Raw genomic sequence first — 13,251 nt, forward strand, 5'->3', positions numbered from 1 at the left:
GAGAAAGAGAGTTAGGAGGGAATCTGTGTCCCGCGTCCCAGATATATATATGTATTTCTTAGGGGGAGGTTGCTTCCTGCCCAAAGAGGAAGAATTTGACGTTTCTTTGAATGCTGATAGAAGGTGATGATTTACATCGCACGCTTGAAGCTTTTAAAGCTCGGCAGAAATGGTCCTTAGGGGTTACCAGCGTCTAGGTGGTTCCGCTCCTCGTTTACAAGAGAGCAGGGCTCATAACCTGTAAAGTCTAGACACACGTCAATCCTCAGTCTCGTGTAAGTGACTGTATTACTATATACCTAGACACACGTCAGTCTATCGAGGTACCGTTAGTGTCTAGGCGGTGTGTAAGTGATAACGGGAACATACCCTCAGTCTCGTGTAAGTGACTGAGGGAAAAGGGAAAACGTAGGGAAACAGGTATATAAGTATCTGTGTTGGAATGCCAACAATCACTCCGCGTCGCGTCGCACGTGCACATCTGTGCATCAACATAGATGGCAAAGTGCACAAGGGTTGGAAGGGGATGAGGACGAGAATGGAGGTCTGGGTAGCCAAAGACACTGGGGTGCACAAACGGGCATGAGTAAGGGAAGTATAGGAATTGATACCCTCAAAGAGGGGGTCAACTTCGATGGAAGTCTGGGTGGCCAATGACAGAGTCTGCTTGGCATGCTCGCAAGCGCATAGATGATGAAGTGCATGAGGGTTGGAAGGGGATGAGGGGGTCGTTGTTCCCTTTGCTGTACCATGAGGTCGCTGCTTGGTACAGCATATACCAAAATGGTAATAATTTAAACTCCGCTTAAACTTCACTTAGATCGATCTAATCAGCAGAAGATAGCAACCTACCTACAACCCCAATGCCTTGCCAATCTCACCTTCAACAACTGCTCAATGAAATAGATACTGCTAGTTTAGATGTAGCCAAAGCCTGGGCCGAACATACTAAGGCAGATGGTGAAGTCTCTGACTCTGATTCTTTCATCTCTGAGGACTCTGTCATCAGGACCCCATCACCACCCTCCCCTATGTCCCCTGTGTCCCCTATGTACCCTATGTCCCTTTACATGTCTGACTCTTTTAATGACTCTAGCATGTCAGAGTCCATCAAAATCCATCAGCATTTCCTCCGTATAATTGGCTCCCTTGCTGCTCTTTGGGAAGAGGTGGAGGAAACACATGTTCTTAACCGTCCAGATGAGCCCCCTATGCAAGCACCACAGATCCAACTCCTTGACCATTTTGCCATTCATCGCCCTGATTTAAGAAGCTACACGTCCCTCCTGAGACTTTTAATGATATCCTCGATCAGATTAGTAATCACCATGTTTTCCACAATCAATCTAACAATCCCCAACTTCCAGTTGCAGTGTAGCTCGCTATCTTCCTTAATCAAGTCAGCCACTATGGCATTGCAAGTTCTCCTGAGGATATCTCCCAGTGGGCTGGGGTGTCTGTTGGGTCAGTCACCAACTGTACCAATCATGTTATGGCTGCCTTGCTGGCAGAGCATGATAATTTCATCTCCTTTCCCACTCTCAACTCTGTTGATGCTGCTCATGCCTGAGCCTATGCTCTCAAAACCTCAGGCTGCACAGAGTGGCAGAATGGTATCCTAGCTGTTGATGGATCATTGTTCAATCTTTATCAAAGGCCAGGTCTCTTTGAAGATGCCTTTTATAGTAGGAAGTCTCAAATTTCCCTCAACTGCCAGACATGTTTTTATTTTTATTTTTATTTTTATTTATTTGAGGCTGATTTTTCTAATTTTTAGGCAGTTATCATGCCCCATAATCTTACTATAGTTGATTATTCTCTTGGTCACACTGGTAGTGCCCATGATGCATATGCATTCTGCTCTACCCACGTCTACCAGAATCATCAAACACTTCTAGGTAACAACCATTGGATTTGAGCTGATAGTGCTTATCTAATAGAGTCATGGTGTATTCCCCCATTCAAGAAGCCTATTGGTGGGGCCTTGACCCCTGAGCAAAAGGAATTTAATATTGTCCTTTCCAAGGTATGTGTCTTATTTTATTTTATTTTTCTTGATTTTTCCTAGTGTATATTCACATTTCTTTTAGATTCATGTACAGGTAGAGCATACATTTGCTGCTCTTAAGGGCCATTTCCAGTCTCTTCAAGAATTCCGACACCCACTGCAGAATGAAGAGCATCTCAAGTATCATCTCTATTGGATCATGTGCTGCCTCATCCTGCACAACATGATCATTCGGTTTGAGGAACATCATAGCATCTCTGGGGGTCCAGATGGTACTGAGAATTGGGCCCTTAGGAGGCAGGGGTTAGATCTTATACCACCTCTACAGCCAGAAGACCCTGACATTAGTAAGGTGGGAGATACCTCATCTGAAGGTACCACTGGCCACTAAGCTCATGCACAGTTGATGGAGTACTTATTGGGGTAGAGACTTACAAGACTTACAGGAAATAGGAAGGGGTCAACAAGACTAGTGTATTGGTAGCATATGAAACAAATGATAGGCATGTACAACATATAACAAAGCATGTAAACATATGATGCACCCTAAGTGTCCAAAATCATGAATACAAACATGCAAAAAAAGACTGCTACAAGACAACAGTAAAACAACAACAACAAAAACACAAGCCTAGTTAGACTCCAAGCCTCCCTTCAATTTGAGAAGCTCAATTTTGAGCTGGAGCGCAGCCTTATTTTCAGCATGGACTTTGGCTTGGGCCTCAAGGATCTGAATCTCCATCAACTTCGCTTCTTGAGCATGTTGATGAATGGCAGCAGCCTCGCTGCGTTCAAGGCCAGCTTGCTTGCGTTGGAAGTCGATGTCGAGTTTATGAGAGTAGGAGTTGACCTTTGCAATTTTGTATTTAGACTTCACTGCCTTCGCAGTGTAGACGTACTGAATCCCATCAGCAAGAGATTCAACTTGCCCACACATGTCCCTGATGTCAGATTGGACCTGGTTTGAAAGGTTGGACTTCTTGTACGACCCACTCTGTCTCTGCATGGGTGGTGTCAACTGTTTCGAGGACAGGCCCGCATGTGTGGATGATGATCCCGTCGATGATGATGTGACAGATTATGGGGGTGAACAAGCGTATCCGTGACTCATTGCACGATCTGTGTGGGACTTGAAGGTCCCATGAGAGGTGGGTGGGCGTGTAGGTGGTGGTGAGGGCGATGTGAAGGGGTGTTTGCCAGAAGCATGGGGCTGCATGCCACCATCCTCCTGGCCACCCAGCCCAACGTCCCATTCATTGTTGTTGTCCATCATGTTGTTGTCCATCGTGTATCCATCATTGCCAGCGGTAAGGTGGGAAGTGGTGAGGTTTGGGGGGGGGGGGCATGGTTAACGGCAGGGGTCAGATGGACAGCAGGGTAAGGATGGATGGTGGGGGAAGGATGGACGGCGGGGTAGGATTGACGGCGGGAGAAGGGTCATCAGTCGTCTCCATTGTCTCATCTTCAGCTTCAGAAGGGGGGATGTATACCTGTTTACCCTTGCACTTCAATGTGAGCGCAATCATATCACTTGCATGATCTGCCCCTGGAGCAGACAAGAATGTCTTGGGGGCATATGTGGGGTTGTTCTTCCAGATGCCATTGAGTACCTCATACCACGGAAACTCTGAGATTACTTGCTCTAGATGTGTTTTAGATAAATTCATCAAATAAAAATTAAACAACATACCAAGAAGATTATTGCTAGTGTTAGGTTGAGACGGGTCAATATCCATACTGGTCTTGGAGAAGCGACCATGAAGCTTCTTGTATTTGTTCCTAAGGCTAAAAAATGCAATGAATAAATACACATGAAGAGGGGAAAAGGACGCACTAAGTCAAACGATTTAACATGGCTTGCATGAACTTAGCTGGCCCCTCAGAATATAACATCTCATATTCCCCATCCTTCTCAGATACGCAGCGCACTGTAGGACTTGTAGTCCTTGTAGCCTCGTAGAGGCTATTTTTGCAGTGTTCCTCTGGCCCTAGCGCAGCACGTGCTATCACTACCACGGCGCGCATTTTTCCTATCGTCGGCCGATGGCCGCGGCTCATGCACGCACTTTGGTTCACATCCGCTTTTTGTCAGTTCCATTGTGCATCCTTCCTCTGTCCTATCCATGTCCTCCGCTTGTCCATTGGTGCGTATTTTATCTCATTCGCATTAGACTGATTATATTTCCGAAGGTGATATCGCGTATGTTTCGTCACTTGCGTTATGGACCCTTAATATGTATTACCGCTATCTTCTCGGTTCCGAACAGCACTACATGTGCTATCATATATACTTTAGACTTAGGAATTTTTCATGTATCTTCTTTTCCCGCTATCAAAATTATCATCCATTTGCACGCATCACTCAGACTCTAAGTCTAAAACCTTCAGCCGACTACATCGCGCGCTGTATTAATGGTCGTGCTATAACGTTCAAACTTCGCTCATTGCATACATTGCCAGACTCTTCTCCCGCTCTATAGTTGCATTGCGTCTCTTTTGCATATCCGCTAAGGGCGCGTTCATAAATCCATCGGCTTTCCTCCGCACTTTCGCGCTCCAGCCAAACTTTCGGCTGCTCGGTCGCACATTGTATCGCACCTTTGGTGGTTCGCCTGCGCTCGCATTGCACCAGCACAATGTCATGCGCTCTTCCATTTTTAGCTACTCTTACTAGTTTCTAAGTTTCCCCTCCATATATTACTTAGAGGAATCGTTCTTAGTAGCAATCCCCTTGGGCCGAATCTATACTTGCGTCCAGAGGTCTATTTGAGTTTTACCCCACTTCACCCTTTCCCCCCTTTCCCCCCTTCTCATCTAGCTATCATTCCTCACACACAGCGCAATCACCACATAGATCTTGGATTTGTTGCTTCCAGATGGACGACCTTGAAGTCGCAAGACAATATCTCATTTGTCGGATACCTCCTCAGATCCATCTCCAGGAATAATCACAGTAATTGAATCAGCAGTGGGAAGATTATATCTTCGACCATCTGTGCCCTGCTGAAAGTGAATACATGCACAAACTTCTGTGTGCTGCTCTGGAGGCTTCTCTCTCATAACTTAATAGGCCTGCTTATAAAGAGTAGCATATGGATGACTTCAATAAAGCATATCATGGAGCTCTCTGAGAATACGACGATCAAGGCCTTTGTTTCCTGGTTGGTTGGCATGGATGTCAGTGGCTTGTTCAGCATCATAAATGTAAATTTGAGTACATGAAGGCTGAATACCTTCAGGGGTAATCAGGCTGCCCATAAGGTGGTGAAGAGATCTATGGATATGAAAAGCATTTGGGCCAGAGCCTTGAAGGGCCCTATCCTTGATGGTGAAGCCTATGGATGTGAATGCAAGAGCACTGTTGTACTGGTGAATCTTGGAGACCAATGTTCTGTTTCTATATGCCTGTTGCAGCTCGAGTGGCCATGCTGGAAAAGGAGGAAGGTCGACTTTTCCCTCCAAGCAGCACATACAAAACCATGGATTTTGTGTAGATGATTTTATGAGTCTTTTACATGCAAAATGCATGGCATGGCAGTTGGGGCACTCCACATTAAGAGGACCAAGAGTGTGACGATCAATGGGCTCTCTGTATGGGTGAGCTCCATCTGGGATAGGAACATTTCGGACAGGCACATGGTTGATATTTTCATCATCCTCTGCATCGTGCTGCCAGCGACGTTCTTGCTCTTGAGTTCTTCTTCTTTCCTCATCATCTTCATGCTGCTGCTGAGAAGCAGGATTATCATATTTGTGCAATGTCTCTTTAAGATGCTCCTGTTGCTCACGATCCCTCTGCTCCTGGTGATGTTGTTTCTCTTCTACCTATTGACGTGCTCACTGAATATCCTGAGTCTGTCTATTAGCCCGCTGTCTTGTTACTTAAGGGTCTTATATAAAAGTTGTGTATAATGACAACACAATTATACACAGGGAAGACTTCTTGCCAGTCCTTAAGTCCACGGTCTCCGACTTTTCTACTTCGTGGGAGGTAACGTGGTGAGTTCTTGGGAGGATTTAGTTTGTTGTCCTCTTCTTGTGTAGTCTGATACGAAGTGTTGTGGAATGTTCTGTGTTCTGGATAAATTCGTTAGGTTTGTTTCAGCCTAGTAGGTCGTGTTTCAACCTATGAAAGTCTGTTTCAACTTTGTCGTCCTTAGATATGTGTCTCACTTTTCGTTGAAAGAGAGAGTCTTATGTATACACGTAAAGCTTAGAATGAGAGCTGTTCAATGGTTATATAGTCAACCCCTGTAAGGTAGTATATAACCTAGAGTAGAATAACGATAACGAAAGTTATATAGTCAACCCCTGTAAGGTAGTATATAACTTTAGAATAGAATAATGATGTGTCTTAGTCTTACTTCAAGGCACGTTGCCTGCACTTTTATTCTTACGTACTCTCACACGGTTTGAGAGAAGAATGAAAAATGGGAAGTTTTATTTCATGGGTGAAAATGGGGTCCTTTTATACCTTTTGGAATCCCCTTACTAAGCATGATTCTGTCAGATGGATTGGTAAGAATGTGGCTTACAAACCAGGTGATGAATCAGCTTTTACTAATATACATTATAAATACTGTGTAATCTTACAAAGAAATTACAAAGCATGACAGAAAGGTGCTGACTCTTCTCAGGGATTGGTCATGCAGAAGCTGACAAACCAAGCCTTTGGGTGAGCTGAATCATCCTTCTTACTAAGTACATTACAAACAAAGTTCAGTGTCTTACAAAGAACTTACAAAGCATGATCAACCATAACTGAACATGTTGAGTCATGTTTAAATGTTGTTACAAAGCATGACCAATCATGACTAAACATGTTGAATCAGCTTTAATAATGTTACAAACCAGATTATTTCCCAGTCACATGATGTGATGACAAATAAAATCTGGTGGCTGAAAGAAGCCAAATAAAAGTAAACAGTCAGACATAAACAAAGAGATACAAAACTTTGACAAACAAATCTGTGGCTGAAAGAAGCCAAATAAAAATAAATAATGAGAAATAAACAGAAGGTCACATGCTCATAAAAATACAAGGTAAAATAAGTCTGAGAAATAAAATACAAGACAATGAAATAGAGGAAAAATAGAGAGGTAACTCAGTGACAGAGGGCTAGACAGTCTCTCATATCTTCCTTATCACTCTCTATATATATCTGACATGGTATGAATCACATACCATGCATGACACCGCTTAGCTTCCTGCTGCTGCAATTGCAACTGAATCTGCTGTTGCTCAGCTTCCTGCTGCTGTAAATGTAGCTGGATCTGCTATTGATGAAAAGCCTCCTCCACTTGTCTCTGCAGCATATTATATCTAATGGGCTCATTTTCCATTTGCTGTTCTTGAAAATGATCTCGAAACTGAACATTAAATTGATGATGATCAGGTTTGAGTGGTGCATAAAAAGGTGGGGCAGAATCATATGCAAAGTAGTGGAGGGGATTGTCAATGTTATGTGGACCAACTGCGCCCTCATAATGAATAGCATCATATACAGGAGGAGCAGGTTGAACAGGTTCATCAGGAATGTGAGGCGCCTATGGAGGCTGCATCCCAGCTGCCATGAGCACTCCTTGCACCTGCTATCTTATCTCATCTCTGTCTTGTTGCCAACAATGAGCACATTGATGGTGTCTGTTATTATGAGCAACATTCACTGGCTCATTCAAGCGTGCATTGTAATCAATTAGAGGAACATGATGAGCACGCTGCACATGTGCAATTGCATTTCATGGCAAGCCAGGATATTGCCTGACTGGTAGTGGAAAAACAATTGCATTTCGAGCGGACAAAAGGATTAAGTAGTAGCCAGCAACAAAAAAGTACTAGCAAGTAGATCAATATGAAGCTAAAAATGAGACATTGTAGTGCAACAAAATGAATGGTATAATGACATTAGTAGTAGCGGAGGCAGCAACGAGACAGCATGTAAAATGACAAATAAACAACCTTGAAAGTACTAGTAACATCGAAGCTCATAGTCAGTTGAAAAATAAACTATGAGAGTGAAGAACATTACCTCTAGCAAATGAGCACTTGCTCATCCTCAGATTCTTTATCCACATCCATCCACATACCACGCCTCCTCATGGTGAGGCTCTGCATGAGCTCTGAGTTTCAGATAAGGACCAAGTCTGGCAAGCATTTGATAGATGTCATGTAAGCCCTCATGTGCGCACCCCAATTGGCTTCTGAAAATGCCAAGGTGACACTGCTCTGGTTGCCTGTGGATAGATTGACATCCAGCGGGGTCTTGTTTCCCTGACTATTGCCAGCAGTGTTGATGTCTCCTAAAAGCATGTGTCCATTAACAAAAAGCCTGATGGCACGTTCCATCTGAAATACAGGGTAAGATAAGTTAGCCATATGAGAGGGTAGAAAATATGTGCTGCTGCTGTGGCAAGACTAAGAGCACCCTGGCATTGTATTGTTTGTACTCTTGTGCCCACTTATTTTCCACTTGATAATCCTTAGGAAGATGCTTCTTTCTGTATGCAGAGCATGCAATTGGCTTGGAGGGAGTGGAGGACTCAGACTTCAGCCGCTTTGATGGAGGGGCTTTGAGTATGGCAGCAACATTGGTCTAATATCTTGTAATCAGTAAAATATAGTATGAGACATTAAAGTATACTATAGAGGTCACCTAGCATGTGAATACTGGGTCAACAGGTTTAGTCTTCATATCTTCATTGGTACCCTCCACACCTTTGGCCTCAGATGACAGCTCCATTATGTTGTCATAGTCCAGAGGAGGTAACAGCTTCCGCTTCTGACTCGCCAGAGAGTCAAAATCCATGGGAAAGATGGAGCGAGACCTAGATTTTTGGGCAAGGAGAGGAGGTTCAAGGTCAGAATCATAGTCTAAGGTCTGTAGCTTGTGATAGGCATTAGAATCGGCCTCATAGTCCCATAGGAAAACAGATTGAGTAGCAGGGTTGGAGCCATCAGAATCTAGAAAGTGGCCACAAATGTCTGCGAAGATATTGATGTTATTGGCATCTTCAATCGGATCAGACTGTTTGGTTGCACTGCAATGGGCACTGAATTGGCCCATCAGCCACTATAAGGTGTTAAAATGCTGTACATGTGGGCCCAGTATGCATATTGCTTTCTGGAATGCATGACAGATGGGCTAAACTAATGATTGCAAGAAGAGTTCCCTCTGGATGGTTCCGGAACACATAACAGATGAACTCAGCTGTGTATTTTGAGCATGTTTGGACTCCCAATGTGAGAACGATGGTCCTAGAAACATGCATAGAATGCTTGGAATTTATTGCATACATTGCATTGATCAAAGTGCTGGAGAGTGCATTCTAGAATTATATGTCTATTGTACCTGGGAGGGTCTTGTATGGTTCTGGGTGACATTTTATACTTTTGGGGACACTAGGAATGGCCGTTTTATTATCTATCTTCTTATGCACACCATTTGTACCATCCAAGCACATTCAAGTTTCTATGTCCTCTAAGCACATATCTTTGCATTTGTTCTCATACCAAATTCAACTAGCTGGTCAATTACAATATGCATAAAAAATCAAGTCAAATTACATATAACTGTGGAATGTGAAAGCAGGAAACAAGATGACCTCATTGTATGCAACTGGTAAAGACCCACCCCTCTAATTTCGTAGGTGATGTGGTGAAGAGTAGGCAACATGGAATTGAATCCTCATCTAAATAAGGAGAGTCCGGGGTGCAGGTCAGCTTCACACTGAATGCCAATGTCGATGTTGGAATCCAGACCCCATCCGGCAGGCTAGAAGGGTGCAAGTAAGACCTGGACTCACTGAGGCAGAGACGACTTACTCTAGTTTCTTTATCCCAGAAACCTCTATCGTCCAGTAATTCTGTTGTGGACGTACCTGCTGATTTGGCATTTGGAGCCACAACATTGAATCTCTTGACTGACAAAGCCTTGTGCTATATCAATTTCTGGTGAGCAATGAACAGATATGTACTATTAGAGTCACCTTGACAAGAATGGTACCAGCAGCCCTGGCATCCTCTTCATCTGACATAAACTTCTTCTTCCATTTTCAAATTGGCTTCTGGGATATGAGTGCTGTTGTGAGTCCGCTTTTTACTTCCACTTCTTTGCCATCATTGTTGCTCTCTTCTGCTTTCCTTTTCATCTTCCTTAGCCATGAGGTTGTCTCCAGTTGTGTCTTCATACTTCCAACCATAGAGATACTGTGTTTCACCATCATGGGGGTGATGGAACATGGAAGGGGGGTCAGCGCCTCCAATATTAATGGCTGAGCGGGGCTGCTTTGGATGTCTGATATCATGGGTTCCATTACCGGAACCCCCAAGGTTTACAACACGGGTGTGCTAGGTAGCGCTTTATTGCCAGCCGATGAAATGGATGGTGTCACCTTCGATGAGCCAAGCTAAAGGGGAATAATTGCTGGGATGGATTCTGCAATAGTTTTTGCCACATTTTCTGGGACTGCTGCTGCCAACGCAGTGGGTTTGGATTTGGGAATGGTGGAGGGGCAGTAGTCCACAGTCTTGTGGAACCACAGGTGACTCTTAATGCGCAGGTCGTTGTTTATGACAGTCTTCAAGTCAGGCAATGACACAAAGATGCCAGCCTTGGAGTGCTCCCGCACTACAGTGGCACAGGATAGCAGCTGAGGGGTGAACAATGTCGCGCTCCCCCCATAAAGCTTCAAATATTTTGCCTGCACCAAATTTAGTTAGTTATCCCAAAATATGGTGTATATCTCATGGAGCGAAACTCACCAGGTGTCTGGCGATCTCATCCGATAATGTCAGTGTGCCTGGATCACTTTCCTCTAATTTCATACAACACTTCATCAATGATCACACAGTCTCGAGCATAGCCTGGAGAGTGTCGTTTGCAATTTCCGAAGGTGTCATAATAGTGTATAGAAACTAGTGAGCAATAGTGTCTTCTTAGATAGATGTTCTATAGATAAACACCTATAAAACCAAATATCTCCATGGTCAGCGATTCAGAAAAATACCAATGACTGATAACGTGGTCGTTCGTGGGTGGCTTGCCTTGCTCCTAAGATACAGTCAGTAGAATATGGCTCGCACAAAAGTCAGTAGTCAGCGATCAGCAGTCAACAGTCAATCCAACAATATGGATATGAAACACAGCGATGAGAGAAAACACAGAACTCGGTTGGTCAGCGATCGACAACAACAACAATCACAACAACACAGACAACAACAAAACAAATCAGGAAACACAGTCACTCTAACAGTATAGAGATGACACAAACTTAGTGCAGCAAGTTGTGTGGAGTTACAATGAGAGTCCCCCTCAATACAAAAACAGGTGAAACTACTGTCAGGCCTAGTCAAGCCTTTGTAGCACTCTTAGCCTAATATTGAACCTGCTGCCAAGGAACTCACAATGAGTATCAAACAGACTCAGGAATGGGCGACCTTGGACTTCAATACCAAGTCCCCTTTTCAATAGCTAAAGTCTAACTCACAAATGACTACCCTTTATCGGTATAACACACAGATGTAAGAGGTCAGGTATCACCATCAACACCTAAAGTCTCCCCACTAGACTATCAGAGTCTTCCGTGGATAAAAAGAGACAACACCAAACTTTTGGGTAAGAATGAGACTGAAACTTTGGTACTTGAGAGAAAGTTGATAGGTTGAGACAACAACAAAACAAGACTACTACAACAGAAAAACGAACACGAACACGGTCATGGAGACTGTTAGCAACAACGATCACAAAGCAAACAGACAGTGATCAGAAAGATGGTCAGCACAGTCAGTCACCAACACACCACACACACTTGAGACAGAGAGAGAGAAAGAGAAAAAGAAACAGAAACACGAGTTTCAGTCACGAATCTCAGACACAATCTCAGAGAAAAGAAAACAAACACACAGACACTCAGATAACCAGACACAGAGATGGAAACAAATCACAGAGAAAATCACAGACAGAGACACAGACAAAGACACAAAAAGAAACAAAGAAATTCAGACAGACAATCAAGAGAAAAACAAAAAAAGAAAGACTAGTCTTGCTAGTCGTCAGACACAGTGAGCTCAAGGTATGTGCTAGATGTTCAACACAATGAGCTCAGAAGAGTGGTGCTGGTTGTTGAGCACAGTGAGCTCCACCCTTGAACTGCACTTTCCTGGTTGCTGATTCACACTTCACTCACAATTTTATTCTGAGAGGTAAAAACAGTGGGGAACTGCTTATTTTATTGGGCAAAAAGCTGGTCCTTATATAGACAAATTTGGTGGCTATACTACTAGTTTCTCGTACTTAAAGTTGTAACTTTAGTTCGTTAGTACCAAGTCACACGGTTTCTTTGGGTCATAAAGTAAATATTCATAACTCTAGTTGGTATAATGATCAGTCAGCAAGAGCTGTGTATGGCCCATGGGTCAGGTGACCCTTGATGACTTGGCTAGACATGAGTGAGAAATGATTACATATTGTGTACATATGTTTGTGAAATCTGTGGCTGATGAATTTATTGGTAGCATAATGACATAGGATATGTATTTAGCGATTTGTAAGCTTTCCCACAGGGTAACCTTATGCAAACATATTTTTCACAGTCACCTGATATGTGTGAGAATCTAAGCTGAGCAACAGGAAATTGATGGTCCTGGTAGAGCTTACCTAAGCTTATTGGCGCACATGCATGGTCCACGGACGGATGAACGACCCCAGGTGCAGACGAGAACGTGACGAGGAGACAAAACACGTCGAAAAGGTCGAAGGGTAGTGTAGAAGCTACAGAGCACGTATTGTGGTAGGTAGATTGAGTAAATATCAATGAGAGGATGCGTTTTTGAACGTGTCAGGATTCGAGGTTGACATTCCGACAAGGCAAAGTGTGACACCACGTTTAGCCGACGGACTGTGAATTTCTCATGCAAAACTGTCAATCTTTTGGCTGGCAGCAGTCTGCTGTCGGTCTTATCTTCGTGAGGCTCTCTGCAACAGCAACAGGTGCAGCCGTGTGCACTCGAGAAATTGACAGTCTCAATGCCGCCGCCAGCTTTACAGTCTGGGTGGCTAATTGCTTACCTAGTACATATCTGCTTACTCCATCCTCCTCCTCTCTATTCTACTCAACGTCACCTGGCCCCTGGCTCGACGACGGCTTTCTCATTGTCATCAAACCATGGGTGTTCATCAAGTTTGGACGGTACATTCATGGCTTATGGTGTTGCGGAGAAGTTTTCATTTGTTTAATTTTAGTAC

The 13,251-nt window shown here is 43.7% G+C and overlaps 3 protein-coding genes across 3 annotated transcripts; all 3 read right to left on the reverse strand.

Moving 5' to 3' along the window:
- Nucleotides 1–3,369: 3,369 nt before the first annotated feature.
- Nucleotides 3,370–4,033, reverse strand: HD556DRAFT_1448385 (uncharacterized protein; the record flags this gene model as incomplete). The annotated part of the gene is made up of 3 exons (XM_041307416.1): nt 3,370–3,650; nt 3,699–3,793; nt 3,843–4,033. 3 exons carry the CDS (start codon nt 4,031–4,033, stop codon nt 3,370–3,372), a joined length of 567 nt encoding a protein of 188 aa, XP_041155185.1.
- Nucleotides 4,034–8,165: 4,132 nt separating this feature from the next.
- HD556DRAFT_1206237 (uncharacterized protein) lies at nt 8,166–8,354 on the reverse strand (the record flags this gene model as incomplete). The annotated part of the gene is made up of 1 exon (XM_041296477.1): nt 8,166–8,354. A coding segment is annotated over one exon (189 nt), but the record flags the coding sequence as incomplete, so codon positions are not given.
- A 2,060-nt stretch (nt 8,355–10,414) lies between these two features.
- Nucleotides 10,415–10,844, reverse strand: HD556DRAFT_1312461 (uncharacterized protein; the record flags this gene model as incomplete). Its single annotated transcript, XM_041300659.1, has 2 exons — nt 10,415–10,708; nt 10,770–10,844. The coding sequence occupies 2 exons, from the start codon at nt 10,842–10,844 to the stop codon at nt 10,415–10,417; spliced, it is 369 nt and encodes a 122-aa protein (XP_041155187.1).
- Between the last annotated feature and the right edge of the window lie 2,407 nt (nt 10,845–13,251).

Source organism: Suillus plorans (assembly GCF_016647745.1).
Source record: "Suillus plorans strain S12 chromosome Unknown HD556scaffold_74, whole genome shotgun sequence".
NCBI classification, from domain to species: Eukaryota; Fungi; Basidiomycota; class Agaricomycetes; order Boletales; family Suillaceae; genus Suillus; species Suillus plorans.